The sequence below is a fragment of the Malaclemys terrapin genome, chromosome 6, assembly GCF_027887155.1.
Source record: "Malaclemys terrapin pileata isolate rMalTer1 chromosome 6, rMalTer1.hap1, whole genome shotgun sequence".
In the NCBI taxonomy this organism is placed as follows: Eukaryota; Metazoa; Chordata; order Testudines; family Emydidae; genus Malaclemys; species Malaclemys terrapin.
Window position 1 is genome coordinate 14,525,748 of NC_071510.1, and position 21,975 is coordinate 14,547,722.

At 41.9% G+C, this 21,975-nt stretch overlaps 1 protein-coding gene across 6 annotated transcripts in view; it reads left to right on the forward strand.

The window, feature by feature from the left end:
- The window catches only part of PALM2AKAP2 (PALM2 and AKAP2 fusion), a 391,958-nt gene that overhangs the window by 330,419 nt on the left and 39,564 nt on the right, over positions 1 to 21,975 (forward strand). For all 6 annotated transcript variants that reach the window (XM_054032673.1, XM_054032675.1, XM_054032674.1 and 3 more), the window contains one exon: positions 17,992 to 20,362. In XM_054032673.1, coding sequence (XP_053888648.1) covers positions 17,992 to 20,362 — 2,371 coding nt within the window. The remainder of the gene's footprint in view (positions 1 to 17,991; positions 20,363 to 21,975) is intronic.

The following is a 21,975-nucleotide window of genomic DNA, read 5'->3' on the forward strand; positions in this document are numbered from 1 at the left end:
AGTGCATATTGTAGGGACCAGCTATCCGAGACAGGAGAGTTCACACTGTTCAAGATTTGTACTGAAATATAATCAATTCACAACATTTGTCTGAATTTTTTCTCCACTGTGATGTGAATTCTCAGCTTTGCTGCAAGAACAAGGGATGACTGTCTTAATGAAATAACATTTTTACAGAGTCCAGATGTGCCACAGGTCATTTCTTCCGCGGCTTTTCAGCAGGAAAAGGAGTGTTGAGGTGGTGCGGATTGAGAGTGGGTTATGAGAGAGAGAGTGTCTTATTCATTGGGATTTCTCAGCTACATTTTGCCCTAATAAGGAGCAGAGAAACTTCCCAGTCTTGTTTCCAGTGGTATATCCCCCTAGGGGAGATATTTGTGAGCTAGATGACTGCAGTGTTTAGGTTGTAATCAGAACAAAACTTCGAATCTTAGACGGAGTTGCTAGCTGTGTACAGCGCTAGGCTCACATGGTAGCTCATATGTTATAGCCTGGGGACAGCAACAGCATGTGGAGTATTTACCAGCATCCTGCCGTGTCACTGCTTACAAGAAACTGTAGACATTGGATTTATTACTAATAAACCTCCTCTCTCGAACCTGTGCAGCCTGACTTCATTTCTTTTAAAGTGCTGCTTAGTTAGATTTTCATTGATCTTTTGTTTGACCAATATGTCAAACGCTGCTAGGTATTTTGGCCACATCCCGCTCATTTAGCATGGAAATATTTCTCAGTTGGTCAGTTTGTATTTCTGAATGGGTATTTTTATATACACACTTAGTGAAAGGATGTGGTTAAGATTTTAAAGGCAATCTAGGAGATTTAGACACATCTTTCATTAAAATTAAGACTAGTCCTAGACGGCTTTGTAAATCCGTATTCTCTTATATTGATAAGCTGTTCATGGAGACCACGTTCTAGGGCATCATTATTTATTATTCGGTTTTATGTTAATTTACATATGAAGCACTATAAAGTTAGCATACAGAAACATAGATATTTGGCAGGAGAGAGATCACTTGATCATTACCTGTTAGGTTCATTCCCTCTGAGACAGCTGGCATTGGCCACTGTCGGTAGACAGGATAGTGGGCTGGATGGACCTTTGGTCTGACCCAGTAGGGCCATTCTTATGTTAATATTTTAAAGTATTTTTATGGCAAATGCATGGTAGCGTCATTGCAATCCAATCTCTATTCATCCATAAATAGCAATAACAAAACCAAGCTCTTATACAGTGCTTTTATCAATACACCTCAAAAGTGCTTTATGATGGCAGTCCATATCATTATCCCCATTTCACAGATTGGGAAACTGAGGCAGAGGGAGGCAAAGTACTGGTCTATGGTCACCCAGCAGGCCAGTGGCAGAGCTAGGAATACTGGTCCCCCGAGTCCCAGTCCAGTGCTTTCTCCGCTAGGCCACACAGCCCAAGAGTATATAGGAGCTATATTAAACTCCAATGCTCTTTCCCATAGAGATTGTGCTTGTAAAGTCCCGAGGTAAATTGATGAATCTGCATAAAACAATGAGTCCCATCATGAGTGGGTGAAGAAACATGTCATAAATAGTTTCTGTTTTATGGATGTTATAACTTCATTACAAAAGCAGAAGGGAAGTTATGATTTTCTTTTTAGTAATGAAATAAAAGTTCACAGATTATTCCTATAGCCTTGCTGGATGTAGATGTTGTTCTGAGGAGGAGAAATAGTACTATGATTCCCCTTCCATTTTCCTTCTGTTTCTTTGTATGTGCATGTCTCATAACATCCTTTACAGTAATGCTCTCAAACGCCAGCTATGATGGCGAGGCTACCTTGCAGCAACATTGATGTAGAGACATGTCTGCCGCATTGGATTTAAAATCTGAGATTTTTCAGAGGGTGCCTAAAAAGTTGGACACCCACTCATGGGAACTGGACCTCCTGATCCACAAGACAGCTTAGAAAATCTCAGCCTAAATTCTTCTCTGCTCCTCTTTGCACAGGATATTCTCAATAATAATTTCAGAAGCTGTGACTCGATATTGGGAATTGCCTCCTTGTTTCCCAATAACATAGATGATATACAGGTAAATCCAGTGGCAGCATGTTGTGCTGTCCTGAACCTGGATTTTAACATATATTCTTAACGGTATGCGGGGGGAAATAGGAGGTGCTTCCTACTATATCCCGGGATGGGTACAAGATTTCTATTGGCTCTTCCTCAAAATTTATAACAAAATGGCCTAAAAATGAACACTGCCTACTCTGTTTTATGTCTCTGGAAAAAAGGGATTGGGGATAGAGCCGTTTTGTTTGGTTGTTTTTTGAGAGATTGGAGCTTAGTAGAGCTCTGAGAGGGTAAATCTTCTTCTAAGATATCATAGAATCATAGACTATCAGGGTTGGAAGGGACCTCAGGAGATCATCTAGTCCAACCCCCTGCCCAAAGCAGGACTAATCCCCAGACAGATTTTTGCCCCAGATCCCTAAACAGCCCCCTCAAGGATTGAACACTCAACCTTGGGTTTAGCAGGCCATATCACAGGTAGCCCTCCAGATTCCTATGGAAAACAGCTTTCCCTTCTCATCTGAGCAATACACTTATTGACTGAGCTCACAGTTATGCCCTTTTGATCACCATCTATTCTGTTTCTTTCCATTCCATATGGCTTAAGCCAAAACTTGTTGAATTTGAACTAAACGAGTGTTTCTCCTTCTTAGCGTCCCCTCATTTTTCTTAAGCCCCGTGACGATTGTTTGCCTGAGCCTAGAGCCAATACAGCCTTAAATACCTCTGGGGTGGAGTTGAATATAAAACGATGTCATTTTAAGCTGTCGTACACTCACGACTTTTGTAGGGAGCTTCGGGGGCTTTTTTCATAAAATAATCCCTTTTTAAAAAGTTTATTGGCGAAAATAATGGTGATTCTTTGAGTGTTCTCTGCATATTCTCGCTCATGGGATGTGTTGGCCGGTGCAGCCCAGATGGTGAAACCTTCCCATAGCAGTCAGTGCCAATTAGAATGCTTACCTGGTCCTCCTTACCCCCCACCTCCGTTCTTGAATGTTCTGAGGGAAAGGCTGTAAAAAGGTACGCGATGCTCACTGCTGTCTCAGTTCCTTCCAATTGCAGCAGTGGACAGATTGTAAATATCTCCAGATCCTTCTCTCAAACAGAATTTTATGCCCTCGCACTGGTCTACGCTTAAAATTTAGATCAGACCAGCTATGTCTCTCTCACTCTTGAACACTGTAGTTAAGCCAACCTAACCCCCAGTGCAAACAAGGCTAAGTTAACGGAAGAATTCTTCTATCAACCTAGCTACTGCCATTCGGGGAGATGGATTACCTGCATCAATAGAAAAAACCCTTCCTTCCGTGGAGGAAGCGTCTACACTACAGACGCTACAGTGGCATAACCCATAGTGTAGACATGCCCTTAGTTTAGTCCAGTTTTACTGTCTGTGTAGTTTTTAGTGATAAGTTTAGTTTGTTAAGGAAAAATTCTTATTCTTAGGAGAGTTAAGTCTTCAGTTCCAGCTACTGGTTCCATGCTGGATCTGAAAGCTAAGAGACTTGTCTTCAAAGGCATGCACTTATCCAGTGATCGGTCTGACATCAGACACTCAGACAAAATGGTTGGTGTACATAGGGGAGGGTCACTTGCCCTCCAGGTGTTCTATCTGTAGCACGTTTACCTCAGGGCACACAAAATACCAGAACAGGTTGCAGGACTTATTGCCCCAAGAAGTTTTAGTCTAGCACATCTAAAGGATCCACAGGCCAGGTGACACTTCAGGGACTAAGAAGAGTGGTTCAGGGGTTTGGTGCAGTCAGCATTGTAGTGGCTGCAGGTGTCTGTAGTTTGAGAGAGAGGCAGGAAAACTAGAATGGAAACATAGTTTTTTCTTTTGGTGGGTGGCTGCCATCCCTAGGGCTCAGTCTTAGGGCTCTGGGTGCATTAGAGTTTGGATTTTTAAGACGATGTGGTCTTGCCTCATTCTTTCAGATCACCCCAACGTTAGAGTAGTATTATCCCCATTTTACAGTTGAGGAAACAGGCACAGAGAAGTTGAATGTGATGTGCCTGTGGTGTGCCCTGCGGCACCATCAAGAATAGCAACCCGGTCTCAGACACCCAGTCTTGTGCCATAGCTACAAAGCCATCCTTATTCCCACAATGAATGCTTAAGCAATCATCATGCAACAGAAAAAGCTTTCTTTGGTGTCTGCAAACAGAATGGTCTCCAAGTCTTTCAAATGCAAGTGGGATCTCTGGGAAGAGTGGTGGAAACTGGAGCTCCCATAAAATGTACAGTGACTGCCAAAGGTTGGCTTACTATCTTTGTATGCAAATTCAGCTGCTTAGATAGAATCCTTCCCTCACCAACCTGCATTACAGTGTTCTCACCACTCTGTATATTAATAAATATTATGAAATATGGGCATGTTACAGAAGCCAGCTTTGATTTTTTAATAACACGAGGATTTAAGATACCTTACTACCATGACAACTAAAAATACCCGAAGGGCCTAGTCAACATACGTTTATAAGACCGTCTAAGAAATATATATGTATATTTTAAAGAAAGTTATTTCAGTGCACAAAAATAATAGGGTTGTGTGTGGGGATACGCACTACTTCACCTAAAGAGTGATTTAAAAAAGATATTAAATGTGCTGTGATCCCCTTAGAGCTCACCAGCTGAGCAAGGTTGGAGCAGAGTGGAGCTTGATCTTGTGAAGAGCATAAGTAACCCTTAGGGACAGGTGCTGGTGGTTCAGCAGGCAGCATATTCTCCCCTTTGACCCAGCATGGTGTTGAGGGCTGTGTTGTTACAGATGCTCTTTTAAGCCCAGATCTTGTATCAGGATCCACTAGGATTGGCCCTCTGCGTCCATGTGGAGTCCCATTGGATTCATATCTCATAGAGCTGGAAGGGACCCCGAAAGGTCATCGAGTCCAGCCCCCTGCCTTCACTAGCAGGACCAAGCACCGATTTTTTGCCCCAGATCCCTAAGTGGCTCCCTCAAGGATTGAACTCACAACCCCGGGTTTAGCAGGCCAATGCTCAAACCACTGAGCTAACTGCACAAGTGTAAGTATACAGTAACGGATCCTGATGCAGGACTGGGACATGTGCAGAGGGAGGGCCTCAATCCGGGTCATTAAAGATTCCATGGCACTTCATGTAAGTAGAATGTTGTCCCCGGTACCCTGACCAAATTTGTACAGGGTAACTGCATTCTGTCTCTAAATCCCCCCATTGCTTCGCTTAAGTATGGTATTCGTCATTTCCTGGCCTAAACAATTGCGATTCATTTCACCCCCGTGGAGGCTGCATTTCAGTCCTGTGTAAAGTTTGTATGTCATTGTGATTTAGAATGAAAGCTGCTATATAAATGAGATGCCCCATCTCCTGGAATTTTTCAGACTAGTTTCAGCTCAAATACAGATTTTACAGGCAAGTTATCATAAATAGGAATTTAGAACGGAAATGCCAACAGCTACGTAACAAGAATAGTGTTACCCGGTGGTAACCAATAGCCATCAGTGCATAGTATATTTTATTTTTTTTATGACCCTTGAGCTAATGCTATCTCTCCTACAGCATTTTGGATTATGTCCTGTCATCACATAGCACATCCTGTACTGGCCATTACACTTAGAGCAATAAAGATAAATGGCAAACAGGCAATAATGCTAAATGATGTGTTAACATTTTCAGTTACTCAGAAATCAATGCAGAGGCAAAGGAGAATTGGGATTGGAATTTGAACTGATGGAACGTATGATGAGAGAGCTGAAAAAAATCTGCTCCAGCCAAAGCTCTTTCCTACAGTTGCTATAATTCGATTTCAATTTCAGGCTGGAATAGGTGACAAGAAAGAGCAAGAGAGCGGAGAATGAGAATGAATTTTGAATATGAGTTCTTGTATCTCAAGTCTCCTTCTCACCATCTTAATTACCTTTTGCATCTCTTTTTGGCTATTAAAAGCTTCAATTTCCTGCAGTGGTGTGTGAAACTTTGCTGCAGGGTTCTTCAAAGGCCGTAGGTATCTGGCTGCCTGTAGGTAATGGGGATGACTTGCGCCAGTAAGAAATAATTCCACAATTTCTTGATGATGAAAGTTTAATCACAGCTTCCTGGAAGATCAGGTTTGCATTCTGACTACACCTCTACCCCGATATAACGCGACCCGATATAACACGAATTCGGATATAACACGGTAAAGCAGTGCTCCGGAGGGGCGGGGCTGCGCACTCTGGTGGATCAAAGCAAGTTCGATATAACGCGGTTTCACCTATAACGCGGTAAGATTTTTTGGCTCCCGAGGACAGCGTTATATTGGGGTAGAGGTGTATTTTGTTGAAGACGAATGAAAGAGTAAAGGAAAATCACATAGACTAGAATTGAGATTGATCTACTGGTTCTGCTATCCAAGGGACCTCTAGGCACTTGGCAAAGCCATGGGTGGAACACAGGTACTGCAGGAATATATAGGTATCCATTATGCATTAACAGACAGGTACTTGCCAACTTTCCCATTTTGGCTGGGTCTATTAAATCAAGGCCTGGTGGCTGATGCTCCCAGCTAAAGATCTGGGGCATGATTCTGTGTTGCCCTGCACCTGGTCCTGTGCTTTACACCGGGCACAGTGAGTGTAAATGCTACCAGATCAGAAGGGTCATTATTTTGATTCCGCTTGTACAGATGCAAGATGCAGGATATTGGAGAATTTGGGTACTGGTTTCAAGCTGGCTGCTGATTTATCTAATAACATAAATGGTGCGGGGAGGAACTGGGGGGGATTATATAGTCCTCCATTCATTAGGATTTACGGTAATCAGGTGGCGAAATGGCTCATTCCCACCCTGAGCCACTGTCACCTTTCTGCTGATGTCTTTGAGTGATGGAGGAGCTGCAAGGAGCAACCCACTCAACTCAGCATCAGGAGCATCGGCCTTCCCCGGGCAGCAGAGTCCCTACTGCAGTGACCCAGAAATGGTGGGGAGGGGAGGTGGCGGTAGCAAGAAAGATACAGGAGTGAGGGGAGAGAGGAAGCGACAGGAACAAAAGATATGCAGCCAAGGGGAGAGGCACATAACATGAGGACAGAAACCCAAATCCATGCTGTGGTGAGAAACCCTTCATTATCCCTCAGGAATAGAGAGGAGGAGAGATCCCCTAAAGGTGCCAGGGTGGTGAGAATGGGGCTGCCGTCTTTCCTGAACACAATAGGACAGAGAGTAGCAAACAACTCGGGGTCTGCCAGGATGATTGGAGGCTAATAGGCCACCATTGCTTTCTAATCCCTATTTCTGGATGTTTTTCCAAACCCTTATGAGCTCTGAATAAAGAGTGAAGATAGCTGGCAGTGCAAATGAATGAACCCTGCCAGCAGCTCCCTATCTTATTTGGGAAGCTTTACCTGGAAATATTTCTTTTTAATATGTTGGCAACCTCTACACGTAGGGCATTAGAACTGGTCTTATTGATAGAGAGGTTGTTGAACAGCATCCTAGGGTTGTCCTCCTCCATCCTGTACAGAAAGTGATCTGGGAACGTAAACTTCCAGCAGGTATGGGTGGAAGGCCCTGGATTTAAGAGAGGCAGATCTCGTGCAGTACTGCAAATCAGCCCCAAGTACTGCACATCAGCAGCGGTACTGGATTGGAGTCCTGAAACACAACTCAAACCTGTGACTTTTTGGCTAGTACCAGCTGAGCAGTACAAATACTTACAATCTATTTTTGTCATAGCCGGCATTTTGTTTTCTAATCCAGCAGTTACAAGCATATTTTATGATTACCTTTTGATTTTCAAATCATATATTTTCATATCAATCCCCTTGCATGTGTAGCTTTTTCAGACCATCCAAGTCCTATGCAGGGATAGAAGTCCATGAATAATTACTTAGGCTTTTTTCAACAGCTGCATGAGACTTTTGTCTTTAATTTACAGACGGTAGAAATGTACTGTACCTGTTCCCATAGCAATGATTACATCTAAGCTGATAGTGTAACAAATTCTTCATGGGCTGAACAAGCCTATATTTTTAGGGCAAGAGAAAATAACTGGCTTAAAGGATCAGGCCACCTATTACCTGAAGAAAACTGTTTCCATTTTGCGTACCTTGGTTTTAGTGGGAGGTAATCTTTGTTGTTCAGAAAATAGAAACCTGACTGTGCAACAGAAGCTTTGCCATTCAGGTCACAGTTTACATTTAAGCCATGGAGACAGTTTTAAAAAAATCCTGTCCCACACTATAGACAGTTGAGAATTCAGAATAAGTTTTTTTTTCTTTTCTTGAGCCACTGTTCTCCCGCCTTTATTTATTACACCAACCAAAGGATCACATTCTGATTTGATAAAAGCATAGTATTATGTACTGCCTAGGGCAGCTGGAGTATGTTGCTCCGGCTGGAACTAAGGGGAATATTGCTAAGATGTTCACATGCTTTCCAAGCAAATGGGATCACTACACCTTCATGTTAATAGAGGGACACCTGAGGAATTGTTGAACAGATTTCCTCAAGCATGCTCCCAAGGTAGCAGTCAGGATTTGCAAGGCACACATAATGTATATACTATCTATCTAATCTATCTATCTACATACTCAAAATTGGTTTTGGTTTGTGAGGTTTTTGAGTTGGTTTTAGGCAATATATTATGGTTTCCTGAGTGCTTAGAGAGCAAAGAAATCTGCTGTTCATGAAGGAAACCTGCCCATTAGCCTGTCTGGCCAACTGAATTGAGTCAATCAAGAGTACGGTTAACTGCTAGTAAATATTACTTTTGGCGTCCAAATCTAGTGGGTTTTAGTCATCAAAAGCTGCTTCCATCACTGTATGAGAAGACTGTGTGTCAGCCTGTCCCTGTGATATAACAGTAATGATTTTCTGCATTGCCACATAAGAGAGAGAGGTTTCATTCCCCAGTGGTAAGAGTTGGGAATAGAACTGTGTGTGTGTGTGTGTGTGTGTGTGTGTGTGTGTGTGTGTGTGTGTGTGTGTAAAAGTGACCTTTATCAAAACCACAGTATTTTTCAAAAAATCCCATGCCTTTCAAAAAGAAGTTTAACACAGTTTTCACTAAATGGAAAACTTCAATAACTATTTTTATAACATTCACAATAATGTTTTCAGGAAAAGATATAAAAAAAATGTTTGTTTGCTGTGGCTAGGAGTGCCTCATATTTGTCAGCAGCAGACCTCTACCCTATTCCTTTCTCTCTACTAGTGTTTTTGCCCTTCCTCCACAATCCCCAGTATCCATTGCTCCTTCCTTCTGAGCTGAGTCTCAGCGCTCTTTTCACCACCACCAGAGTATAGCTTTCCCTATCGCTTTGCTCATTTTCAGCTTCCCTGAAGAGCTTTCAAAAGAGCAAAATGCCAAACCCATTTCTTCAAAATAGCCTTTTCACGCTAGCCGCACCAGAAACAAAGGCAGTCCAGTCCCTGCTGTGAGAGAGGGTAGAGCATGTATACTTCAGAATGTTAGGCAGTGCTCGGATACCATCATGATGGGTGTGAGAACCTACATAGGTGGGTGGCTGTGGCTGTGAGCTGAAAGCAGCCAAGCTGGTCTGGACAATGGTTCCCATCCTGCATATGTGTTTTGTTTCGTTGCACTCTGTCCCCTTTATTGTTGGTTCAAACACTGACTCATGGTGCTGTTGAAGCGATCTCACCCACAGGCACTCTAAACATAGTAAGCGTCACGCCTGGCACCAAAGATCTGATAATCGAAATAGACAAGACAAGGGGTAAGAAGGGAAACAAGCACAGAGAGGTGAAGTGACATGTCCAAGGTCATACAGCAGGTGAACGGATGAGCTAGGAATAACACCCAGGTCTAAGTCCCAGTCGAGTGCCTTACCCGTTGGATCATGGTAACACTTCCTGCAAACATTCAGCAACACATTTATCGCAGGAGATTCACCTAATGAGGCAGGTTTCCTATATTCCTCTAAGTAGACAGGGACCAGATCCTACATTTCTTATGTGCCCCAAATTCCCGTTGACTTTGCTATAAGTTTTCCAGGCACAAAGCTTAAACTTTCTAGTTGACATTTAAAGTATCTGCTTTGATATTGAGTATTTTAATTGGCTGAGTGAAGCACAGTGCTATGCTCAAATTGATGGCATATGGATGTTTGTTTGGCTGCAATACGGTAACTTTTCAACGCCGCATCCAATCAATTACAAAATTTAACAGCATGTTCTAGACCTCATGAGGAAGAACCGTAGTGATTTGGGTGAAAATTGGAAAACCTGAAGGGAGAAATTTGGGGGCACACAAAACTCCTTGTGTCAGGAAGGGAGAGTGGCAAGGAGCTCCTGAAATAGGCAGGGATGGGAGGGTGGCATTCAGGGAGCTTGTATATCAGTGCAATGTAGTGATCTGTTCATATGAAGAAGACTAGCTCAGAGAAGCATTTAATGTAACTGTGGGGATGGAATAAGCATGGCTAAGTAGTTTGGCAACTGCGAGATGTGCTCTTTAGGGGTGCCAAATATTTGAAAATCCTAAGCTTTAATAATGTTCTAGAAGGCACTTGGAACTTCCTCCCATCAGTGATGCACAAGGCAGCTACCCTCTTTGAAAGGGAGAATTTGAATGAAAATATCCTTCTGCAAATCCTACGAAAATTAACCCACCCAGAACCAACCCCAAGCAAAAACAGTCCTTGGTTTCTCCCTGCAATGCTTCCTTCTCAGCTTCTCCAACCCAGGCAGCCACCCAGCTGCCTCTGTCATCTTCTCTTCCTATTAAGGGCCCTATTTCTGCACAGCTCATTGTAGTCAGCACCAGTATTTCCCACATGGCCCCAGATGCTTTTACACTGTCTGAGACGCATTGAGATCTAGGGGTGCCCACTGCACACAGCTGAGCCAAAACAGAAACAGACTTTTGAAAGAGGGATGTGAGTGGGAGGAATGGTACTCCACAGCCAGATAGAAGTTTGAGACTGACCTGGTGGTGAATGGACCTAGTGTTTACAGTACTATTCTGGAAGCTCTGGCAGCCTAGGCAACTGCTTAAAGTCAGGCCTATGGCATAAGGTAAAGTGTAGTAAAGGCATTGGATTGGCACTTGGGAGAGACGAGTTCTGTTTGACTCTGCATGGAAAGGGTTGCCCAGGTTACGGGTCTGACTGACTGGGAGGATGGTGGTTGTATCCATGGCAATAGAGAAAGGTGGGAGAGGGAAGGGTTTAGGAGATCAAGAGCTCAATGTTGGCGTTGTTGAGTTTATGATGATGATTGGACATGCACGAAGAGGTATTACAAAGACAGGCCAAGAAACTAGATTAGGTGAAGGGAGATCAGCAGAGCGGTAGATTTGAGAGTCATCCGTATAAAAATGGCAGTTAAAGCCATACGTGCAGATAAAAGAACTGGGGTGACTGTGTAGAGGGAGAAGAGAGGGAGGCCCAGGATAGAGCCTTAAGAGACACCCAGAGAAGGTGGGTGAGGGGAGGAAGATGACCCACCAAAGGAGACACTGACAGAGAGACCGGAGAAGCAGGAGGAAAATTATGAGAGGACAGAGCCACAAAAGTCAATAAAGGACAAAATTTCAAGAAATAAGGCATGTTTGACAGTGTCTAAAGTTGCCAAGAGGTCAAGAAGGGTGAAAGTAGAGAACAGGCCCTGACATATGGCCAGGAAGCAGCCATTCGAGTGACCCTCAATGATGAAACTGTGTTGTTTCAGCTCTTTTAAGCTGGTAGATAAATTAACAATAATGTTGTAGTTCATGACCAATTACCGTGCTAATTAAACTTTGCTTTAAATGTCTTTGTTTAAGGACAATGTTTCTGTGCTTTGGAAGGATTGTATCCCACTCTTCTACTTACGCATTTTCTGTTGAGTCAAAACAAAAAAGAGAGAGAGCTGGCAATGTATTCAGTGGGACTCTCCAGCTCTACTCCCACATTTTTTTTCCTAAATGAACTGCTCTCTCAAACACTTACACTTTGTAGATGAAGAATTCAACAAAGGAGGAAATATGCTAATGATTTCCTAAGAAGCTAATAATCTGCAGCACTGTAGGAATAATGACACTGGCTACCCCGAAACATCTGGCTTAAAAGGAGAAAACAAGGAGGCACGTGCAGAGGGCCGGTAAATATTAGCATGTCTCCTGAGAAGTGTAAGTCTGTGTTAATGGTATGTGGAGACCTTTAACGCTATAGCACTGGCTGTAGTTAGGTTTAAACACAAACTCTCTCCATTTACAGACCTTCCCTATTCCATAGAAGCCAGGGGCTCTGAAGAAAGTAGAAGAAAGAGAAAGCTCTTTCTCCCTTCCAGCAGCAAGAATGTGATGGAGCTACACATTTTCCATACATGATTGAAAAGTCGGGACTCCCAAGCAGGGTCAAGACATTACTCTGGTGGAAATCCCAGCACTCCTCCTTTCCGCCAGATGGCAACAGTCCTGAGCGGCTTAGTATGACATTGTCCGTGCAGCTCCCTGCCCATTCCCCTTCTTCCATATCTGCCTCTAACCAGCAGTTGTCTGCTAAATGTTCATCCCCAAAGAGTGTTACTGGGTCCTTCAGGACTCCCCTTAATATTCTCAGGTGCGAGCAGCAAATTTTGCCAGCCCGCTATTCACTATGTCCTCAAGATAATTAATAAATATATTGACTCCTGGTTCTAACACTGATCTCCAGGACACCACACTGTTAACTAGAGTTGGTTGAAATTTGTCCACATTCTATGGAGAAAACAGTGCAGAAAAAAGCATCAGAATTTTTTGTAACCCCCCCGCCCCCTCCCTATTTTTTTTTTTTTTTTTTTGTCTGGCTTCTCTTCCATGCTGAAAATCAGCCATTTCTTCCCACTGCTCCCTCCATCACTACTAATCCATGACAAAGACTTGTAAATTACCACTTTTCCTGAATAGCCTCTTATTTTACTATGTAAATAGATGCAATATTACATAATTACATGCATGGTACTAATTATACAGTCTCTCGTACTTAGGTCATTATGTAATGCCATAATTGCATGTCCTAATTACTGCGTATACATGTAACTACCTAATTATGCGTTGTGGATTGTGGCTGTGATTAGAGGACGAGTTTTTACTAATTAAGGTTATGTAAGTAGGTAATAAAATATTTCTTGACCTCTTGTTCCATGCACTAAAAATAATTTGCAAACAAAAATAGGATATGAAACGATATATCAAATTTGAACACCAACTGATACTGTACCTTGAAGGAAATAGACCTGCTTCAATGTAAACCTTGTCTGGACAATATAATGCACTCATATGAATGATCCTTGAACTGATTGTGCTGAGGTATTATTGAAAGGCGTAGTGTAAATTGGCCCTTGTCTCAACTCTGCAGGAGTGTGTGATTTAACTAGTGATTGGATCTATTATGTGCATCCTGTCTCCAGTAGAGGCATTGTCTATTGGTGGTTGAGTGTGTAGAGACCGAAAGCCAGCTAGCATATATGCTGTAGTCAGAAGCAAGCATATAGTGGGAATTCTGCTCAGAGGAGCAGCAAAATGTGCCCCAACTGCATCTCTCCAGTCACTGCAAGAAATCCTGCTCTCGTCCCTATAGAGTTCCTTTTGCACAGGATTCACCAGCAAGCAATGTCTCTGCCTTTGCATCCATGTGTCAGCCAGAGCAAGATTTACCCTAATAAAAGAATGGAGTCACAGCCTTAAGCCATGTATTACCCTGTCTGTTTCAGATCCCTGGTAGTTCTGCATGTCTCTGGCAGTGATCTATGACCCTTCATGTTACCGGGAAGTAGGGCTGTCGATTAATCGCAGTTAACTCACACGAATAACTCAAAAAAAATTATTGGTGATTAAAAGAATTAATCGCGATTAATCGCACTTTTAAGCAATAGAATACCAATTGAAATTTATTATATTTTTGGATATTTTTCTACCTTTTCAAATATATTGATTTCAATTACAACACAATACAAAGTGTACAGTGCTCACTTTATATTATTATTTTTATTACAAATATTTGCAATGTAAAAATGATAAACAAAGAAATAGTATTTTTCAATTAACTTCGTACAAGTACTGTAGTGCAATCTCTTTATCATGAAAGTGCAACTTACAAATGTAGATTTTTTTTTGTTATATAACTGCACTCAAAAAAACAAAACAATGTAAAACTTTAGAGCCTACATGTCCACTCAGTCCTACTTCTTGTTCACCCAATCGCTATGACAAACAAGTTTGTTTACATTTATGGGACATAATGCTTACTGTTTCTTATTTACAATGTCACCTGAAAGTGAGAACAGACATGTGCAAGGGACTTTTGCAGCTGTCATTGCAAAGTATTTACATGCCAGATATGCTAAAGATTTGTATGCCCCTTCATGCTTCGGCCACCATTCCAGAGGACATGCTTCTATGCTGATGACGCTCATTTAAAAAAAAAAAAGTGTTAATTAAATTTGTGATTGAGCTCCTTGAGGGAGAATTGTATGTCTCCTGCTGTGTTTTACTCACATTCTGCCATATATTTCATGTTATAACAATCTCGGATGATGACCCAGCACATGGTGTTCGTTTTAAGAACACTTTCATGGCAAATTTGACAAAATGCAAAGAGATGTGAGATTTCTAAAGATAGCTACAACGCTCAACCCAAGGTTTAAGAATCTGAAGTGCGGTCCAAAATCTGAGAGGGACGAGGTGTGGAGCATGCTTTCAGAAGTCTTAAAACAGCAACACTCTTATGCGGAAACTACAGAACTGAACCACCAAAAAAAGAAAATCAACCTTCTGCTGGTGGCATCTGACTCAGATGATGAAAATGAACATGCGTCGGTCCGCACTGCTTTGGATTGTTATCGAGCAGAACCCGTCATCGGCATGGACGCATGTCTCTGGAAGGGTGGTTGAACCATGAAGGGACATATGAATCTTTAGCGCATCTGGCATGTAAATATCTTGAGACACTGGCTACAACAGTGCCATGCAAACACCTGTTATCACTTTCAGGTGACATTGTAAACAAGAAGCAGGCAGCATTATCTCCTGCAAATGTGAACAAACTTGATTAGCTGAACAAGAAGTAGGACTGAGTGGACTTGTAGGCTCTAAAGTTTTGCAATGTTTTATTTTTGAGTGCAGTTATTTTTTTGTACTTAATTCTACATTTGTAAGTTCAACTTTCATGATTGAGATTGCTCTACGTTTTTTGTAATAGGTGAGTTGAAAAATGCTATTTTTATTTTTTACCGTGCAAATATTTGTAATCAAAAATAAATATAAAGTGAGCACTGTACACTTTGTTTTCTGCGTTGTAATTGAAATCAATATATTTGAAAATGTAGAAAACAGCCACAAATATTTAAATAAATTGTAGTCTGTTATTGTTTAACAGTGCGATTAATCGCAATTCATTTTTTTAAATCGTTTGACAGCCCTACTAGGAAGTTAATTTACCTGTAATAGTTACACAAGATGAAACAAAAGTTATGAGTTAATACAAATGTCATTGCTAGAGTTATAGCTTTGGAAAAGCTGTCAGTCCTGGTGGTTGTAGAAATGTTCTGTGGCTTATGTGCTGATACAAGGAGTAGAGAAATTGGACTTCTCTTAGAAAAAGGGTCCTCGACTTGATCCTGAGTAGAGATAGGCCAGTGCCACACAATTCCGTTCTGGATCCAGACTTTCCAATAGTTCATTGATAGTTAGGAGTGGTAGATGGTTAGTTTGGAGTCATCTTTATTGGGTCCCAGAGACTGGTGCTGCTGCCAGATCTTCATCCCCTTGTAAGTCCCCTTTGCACTGCTGCTGTGATGCAAAGGGGATTTAAAACAGCTGTAAGGCAAGATTGAAGATTTTCCTGTCGTAGAGGAATTCCCCAACAGACATGTGGAACATTCTGGACTCTGCATCCTGCTCCAACCCGAACCTACTCACCCCTCCCTCCCCTATAAATATGAGAGTTTTGCCTGCATCAGGGCTTCTGGATTTGCTCCTCTTTAATGTAGTTTTGTATCTGATGCAAATCAGCATTTATGATTAGGGCCCTACCAAATTCACGGCCATGAAAAACGCATCACCGGACCGTGAAATCTGGCTATTGTTGCTTACTTCTGTGCTGCTTTTAGAGCTGGGCAGCTGGAAAGTGGCGGCTGCTGGCTGGGCGCCCAGCTCTGAAGGCAGCAGCGCAGAAGTAAGGGTGGCGTGGAATATACTGTTTGAACACATCCACTAAATTTGCTGTTTATGCCGTGACCAACCTATGAAAAATGTGATTTCTCCGCGATTGAAGTAGACCCCTCTTTATGATACCAGTACTATATCGCACTGATCAAACGCAATAGAAGCAAGTTTAGATTTGTAACGTACAAAACAAAATTGTTTTTAAAAAGGAATTTTAGAAACTTCAGTTTAAAATCTTTGTTAGGTCAGTAAATTGGTTCAGAAAGTGAACTGAGACTTAATGAAAGTAAGACCAGTAAAACTTGGTTGTGCACAACAAATAAATATACAAAAGAGCTTTTTAAAAAATTCCTTCCTACTTAAATACAGTTAAAAACAGAAAATATCTAATAGCCAAACTCGACCGTTTCTTTAAAATGCACATGACTTTCAGCTAATGGCTCATATATTTGTTGCTTCCTGTTGTGAACAAAACCCCTTCAAAGGTTCTTGAAAAACAGAGCTATTCTTTTAGGACACAATCCTGCAAAGTGCCAGCTTGTCTGCAGTTCCCGTTCCAGCCTGTATGTGTTGCAGTTATTTGGGCCCCAAGCAAACAAGTATTTGAGTTTCAAGCTGAGCGCTTCCTGCTGTGGTATTTATCAATAGCATACATGATAAATGACAGCAGTAGCAGTGAGACTAGCTGACAATAGGGAACATTGTGGATCTGCACTATGGTCTACAGTTTTATTAGTGATTTTTGAAACCATTGCCTCAGCAGCCATTCTGCAAAAGCACAAGTGGGGGGAAAGGCCAGATTCCTCAAAGGGACTAATAGGTCACTTTTCTGTATAATATTTTAGACAAAGTGAACAGAAATGCTACTTTGGGATTGTGTCTCTTTTCAGATTGAATTGATGATTTGCCAAATTCCTGTACTTAAAAAGAAGAGTTCAAAAATACCCTGCTTTTGATAACACCTACTGTTTTTTGCTGGCTTTTCATAAATCTAGGAATTCATGTATTCTCCCTTGATTTGCTAAAATTAAAAAATGAGTAAAGCCTGTTCCTGAAAACTTGACTCATGTGAGTAGTCCCGTGAAATTCAGGTTGAATACTTGCTTGAAGAAGAGATTCAGAATCTGGCCCATTCCAGAATAGGAATGGTATTTATTATGTTATTTAAAATCATTCATTGAAGTCAGTGGCATTGTATCAGGCAAGAATGTAACCCAGTGGACATAGTTTGGGGGACTGGGAGGCAGGAAATCTGAATTCTAATGTCAGCTATGCTACTTACTTACTCTGTGACCTTGGGCAAGTCAGCTGACCTTTCTATGCTTTAACTTATGTATCTGTAAATTAGGAACTGGAATTGACTGCACAGAGATATTGTGAGACTTAATTAATGCTTATAAAGCTCTTCCAAGGGATGAGATGAAAGGTACTATGTGCTAAGTGGTAGTGCTGGCATTAAAAAAATCTGCCAAGCCTTTGATGACTTGGAAGCCCAAAGCTAAAATTTCAGCAAAAATCTTGAGCACTTGTATAAAATGATCAGAAGGGGAGTGTATGGTATCCAGATGGGAGATATTTAAATGATGGTTTTGCTGTTGCTGCAATATCTCTTCCAAGTTATTATACGATGTATATTCTTTAGTATAAAAGCATTATTGATTTGTCTTTCCTTCCTTCACTGCATATGGATGCTTTAATCTTAACTTTAGGAAACTCTAGGATTTGCTTTCCAGATGGTGTTTACTATTTTTGCTCTTGGCTTTCTGCATAAAAGAAAATCTCTCTTCATAGGACTTTACCATGGTTTTGTTCTCTTTCCTTTTAGAAATCGTCCAGAATCCCTGAGGATGACATCAGGTTAAGAAAAGACAAAGACCGAAATTGTGCCAATTTCCCAGAGCCTGTTAGTGTACTTGCTACAAAGGAAGAGAAAATGGAAATCGAAGTCCCAGTCTCGGAACATAAAAACATCACTGTGGTGGCTTCAACACATCCTGTAGACAATCAAACCCACTTCTTTTCGCCTGTTGCCAGTCACAATGGACTTAAGGATAGGCATGAATCCCTGGACAGTGAAGTTGCTAAAGAGATCAGATATCTAGATGAAGTGCTGGAGGCCAACTGCTGTGATTCTGCTGCAGATAACACCTTCAATGGGACGTGCTCCCCTGAGCCAAGTGCAATCCTTGTGGATGCCTCTGGTCCATCTGTTCCTGTTAACAGTGAGTCAGTACCCAATGAAAAGGACGTCATAGTAGCTGACAGGCAAGCATCCCCAGTCATTGAACAGAATGAAACCAATGTAATGACTGAGAAGCTGAAACCTAATGGCCATTCTTCAGATGGACAGAAAGAGGAGCTTTGTGGCGATCTAAAAATGCCGGCGAGTCCAAGTTCTTCAACAAGTTCCAGAAGATCCTCCAAGGATGGAGAACTAACCTTAACTACTATTAAGAAAGAGGCTAAGTTTGAACTGCGAGCCTTCCAGGAAGAAAAGAAGCCAGCCAAGCTCTTTGACGATGATAAGGAGAAGGAGAAGTACAGCGTCCGGAAAGTGAGGCCATCAGAGGAAATTATTGAACTTGAAAAGGAAAGAAGGGAGCTTATTAAAAGCCAAGCAGTAAAGAAAAATCCTGGCATCGCAGCCAAATGGTGGAACCCACCCCAAGAAAAGACACTGGAGGAGCAATTAGATGAAGAACATCTAGAATCCCACAAGAAGTACAAGGAACGCAAGGAGAGGCAGCAGCAACAAAGCACAACACCAACGTCACCAAAACAGGTGGCCTATTCCTTTGTACCTCCAGAGCCAGGCTGTGTTAAAAAAGAAGATATTGTCACAGAACAGATAGATTTTTCGGCGGCCAGGAAACAGTTTCAGTTAATGGAAAATTCAGGTCAGTCTAACAGCCAGATTGCACCAAAGAGATCAGGGGCACCCAAAATGTTCTCTATCAAACCCTTCTACAAACCCCTTGGCCCATCGCAAATAGACAGGCCAACAGTTTCCATGACAAGACCTGCTTCTGTACTGCTTGAGAATAATGATATAACCATTGTAAAAGCTCAGAAGGTCTCCTGTGTCCCAGAGGGTCATCCTATAAATATTCAAAGTAGTCCAACTGACCCAGTAAAAGAATTGTCTTACAGTGATACCTCAAAGACTGGACAGACCACAAAATTGTGGGCAGATGACAGTGAATTCATGAGTGCGAGAGCAGTCTTCATGGTGGTAAAGGACGATGACCCTGGCATTTTAGATCAGTTTTCGAGGTCGGTCAATGTGTCTTCTCCTCCAGAGGAGCTGGACTCTGGTTTGGATGAATTGTCAGTGAGATCTCAGGATACCACAGTCTTGGAAACCCTTTCCAATGATTTCAGCATGGATAATATCAGTGACAGTGGTGCTTCTAATGAGACTATGAATCCCCTCCAAGAAAATTCACTTGCAGATTTCTCTCTACCACAGACACCCCAAACGGACACCCCCTCAGAGTGCCGGGTAGGTGTTTCCAAGTCATTTAGTGACCATGGCTTTTACTCCCCTTCCTCTACATTGCTAGACTCCATGCTGGTTGATGACCAGCTGGACTACCATGCTGGCCTACTAGTTCAAAATGCAATTCAACAAGCCATAGCTGAGCAAGCTGACAAAACAGACTCTAAACAAGCGACAGATAAAGCGGAGCGGAAGAACTCTGTCAAAGGCCAGGAAGAAGTAAGCACAGCACCGTGTTCTGAGAAGGAGCAGAGCACAATGTTTGAGCCACCTCAGGTGTCTTCTCCTGTTCAAGAAAAAAAGGATACAATACCAAAGACTTCAAGAGATGAAGACTCAGGACTCAGGGAAGGGAAGACTTCACAGCAGTCTTCTGTATCCCCCACCAGCCAGCCATTCCTTGTGGAGGAAAATAGGCAGGAGGTCAGCTATTTTAGCAAGTACTCTGAGGCAGCCGAGCTTAGAAGCACTGCTTCCATCCTGGCTACACAAGAGCTCGAGGTGACCGTGGGTCCTTTTAAGCTAAGGTCAAGAAAACAGCGGACGTTGTCGATGATAGAAGAGGAGATCAGAGCAGCCCAGGAACGAGAGGAGGAATTGAAGAGACAGAGGCAAGGTCTACAGATGGCACAGAGTCCCATCACAAAGAGCGCGCCTCCACTGCCCACCAGAACGGTGGCTTACAAAACTGCTCCAGGTAAGAGCCTGAAGTTAAATAACTAGCATAATAAGAGATGTGGTGTAGGGTCAGGTTAGTTTTATTTCTATATGGTTTTCTGACTGCCATCTTCAGATCTCTTTTGGGTTTATTGCATGACTTTGCATGAATGGAAATTGCAATATCCAAAGACAGCAGAGTGTATATTCATCCAAGACAGGCACATTATCCCATTACACTTAATGGGAGTGGCGTATGCATGCAGCAAGTGGATATATACTCTTTTCCCCAAGCATAGCAGTGACAGGGCTTAGATACTACCAAGATGAGTCTGTAGAAAATTCTGAAGATAGATCAATTCCTTGCCACTTCCTAGTATAACATTTGTGGTCCTGGTGCTTGAATCTTGGACTATAATTGAGGACGGTCAGATGAAACACAGAAGAAAACAACAGTACTTTTTGCAACAGTATGCCTATTTGAAAGGCAACCTGCACAGGATTTTTTTAGTTCCACTTGTGCCCATTTTTGGTTTTTATAATGTTTAAGGACCTGAAATGTTTCTTGAGTCTTCCCCCTACCACCTAACCTCCAGGTTTTATTCTGCTTGCATTTTACCATGGAAATAGCAGATCTATCAAATCTGGTTTTGCTGGAGAGCTTCACATGGGGGAGGAGTCTCCACAGATACATATTATGAGTTCCTACACCTTAACTGATAAGGTGTGCATTGGGTATTGGACTTAGGTATTAAAAGTAAACAAAGTTCTTAATAGACTGACTAAAATTACCTTCCTGTCTCGGTGGCTCGTCTTTCGCTCTCTTGTTTCTTGTTGTGGTAATTGCACTAGTGATCCTATTTTTAATGGTTAAAAGCAGCAGAAAATCTCCCTCCCTGCCCCCACTTCTCCAAAACAAACACAAACTCAAAGGCCGCCTTCATACATCATAAATAAGACAGAAATGACACAAGCCCAATTTTTTTTCTTTGCATGTCTTCTTTATGGCTATAGACTCTGCATGGTCCAACAGTATTCTAAATGTCTCATTTCCTATGGGGGAAAAGTTTCATTAAAGTTAGGGGAAGATGTAAATGTTGATCCAAATTTGTTTTCCTTTCCACTGATGGAATCAGAAGCAAGAAACTTGAAAGGCGTTTGGAGGGCCAATTCCCAGTAGGGGGGAATTCTCATTGGAGGAACCCATTACCATGGTCCCTGTTCCCAGGGAAGTCAATGTGGACTTCAACAGGAGTTGAGTTTAGATTGCACTCCTGTAGTGAATCCAGATGTGAACGATATCCATAACATAAATAGCTAACATTTATTTTTGTTTCCTTTATGTAAAGAGTGTGGTTTTGGTCTGTGTTTCTTGCAGAAAAAATGTACCAGATGTTGGTAACTTCTTTGAAGTGCTATTATTATCCCAAAAAACAATATGGAGAGGAAGCTCCATAAATTGAACCAAATAGAATATTTTGCCCTATGATCCTGCAGGGTTTGTTATCCCATGTGCTAAAATGTGGGACCAGATCCTCTACTGGTGTCAATTGTCACTGCTCTGTTTGCTCCAAAGGAGCTATGACAGTTTACACCAGCAGAGGATCTGGCCCATTAATTTTAAAGACTCAACAAAGATTCTGAGGTTTTAAG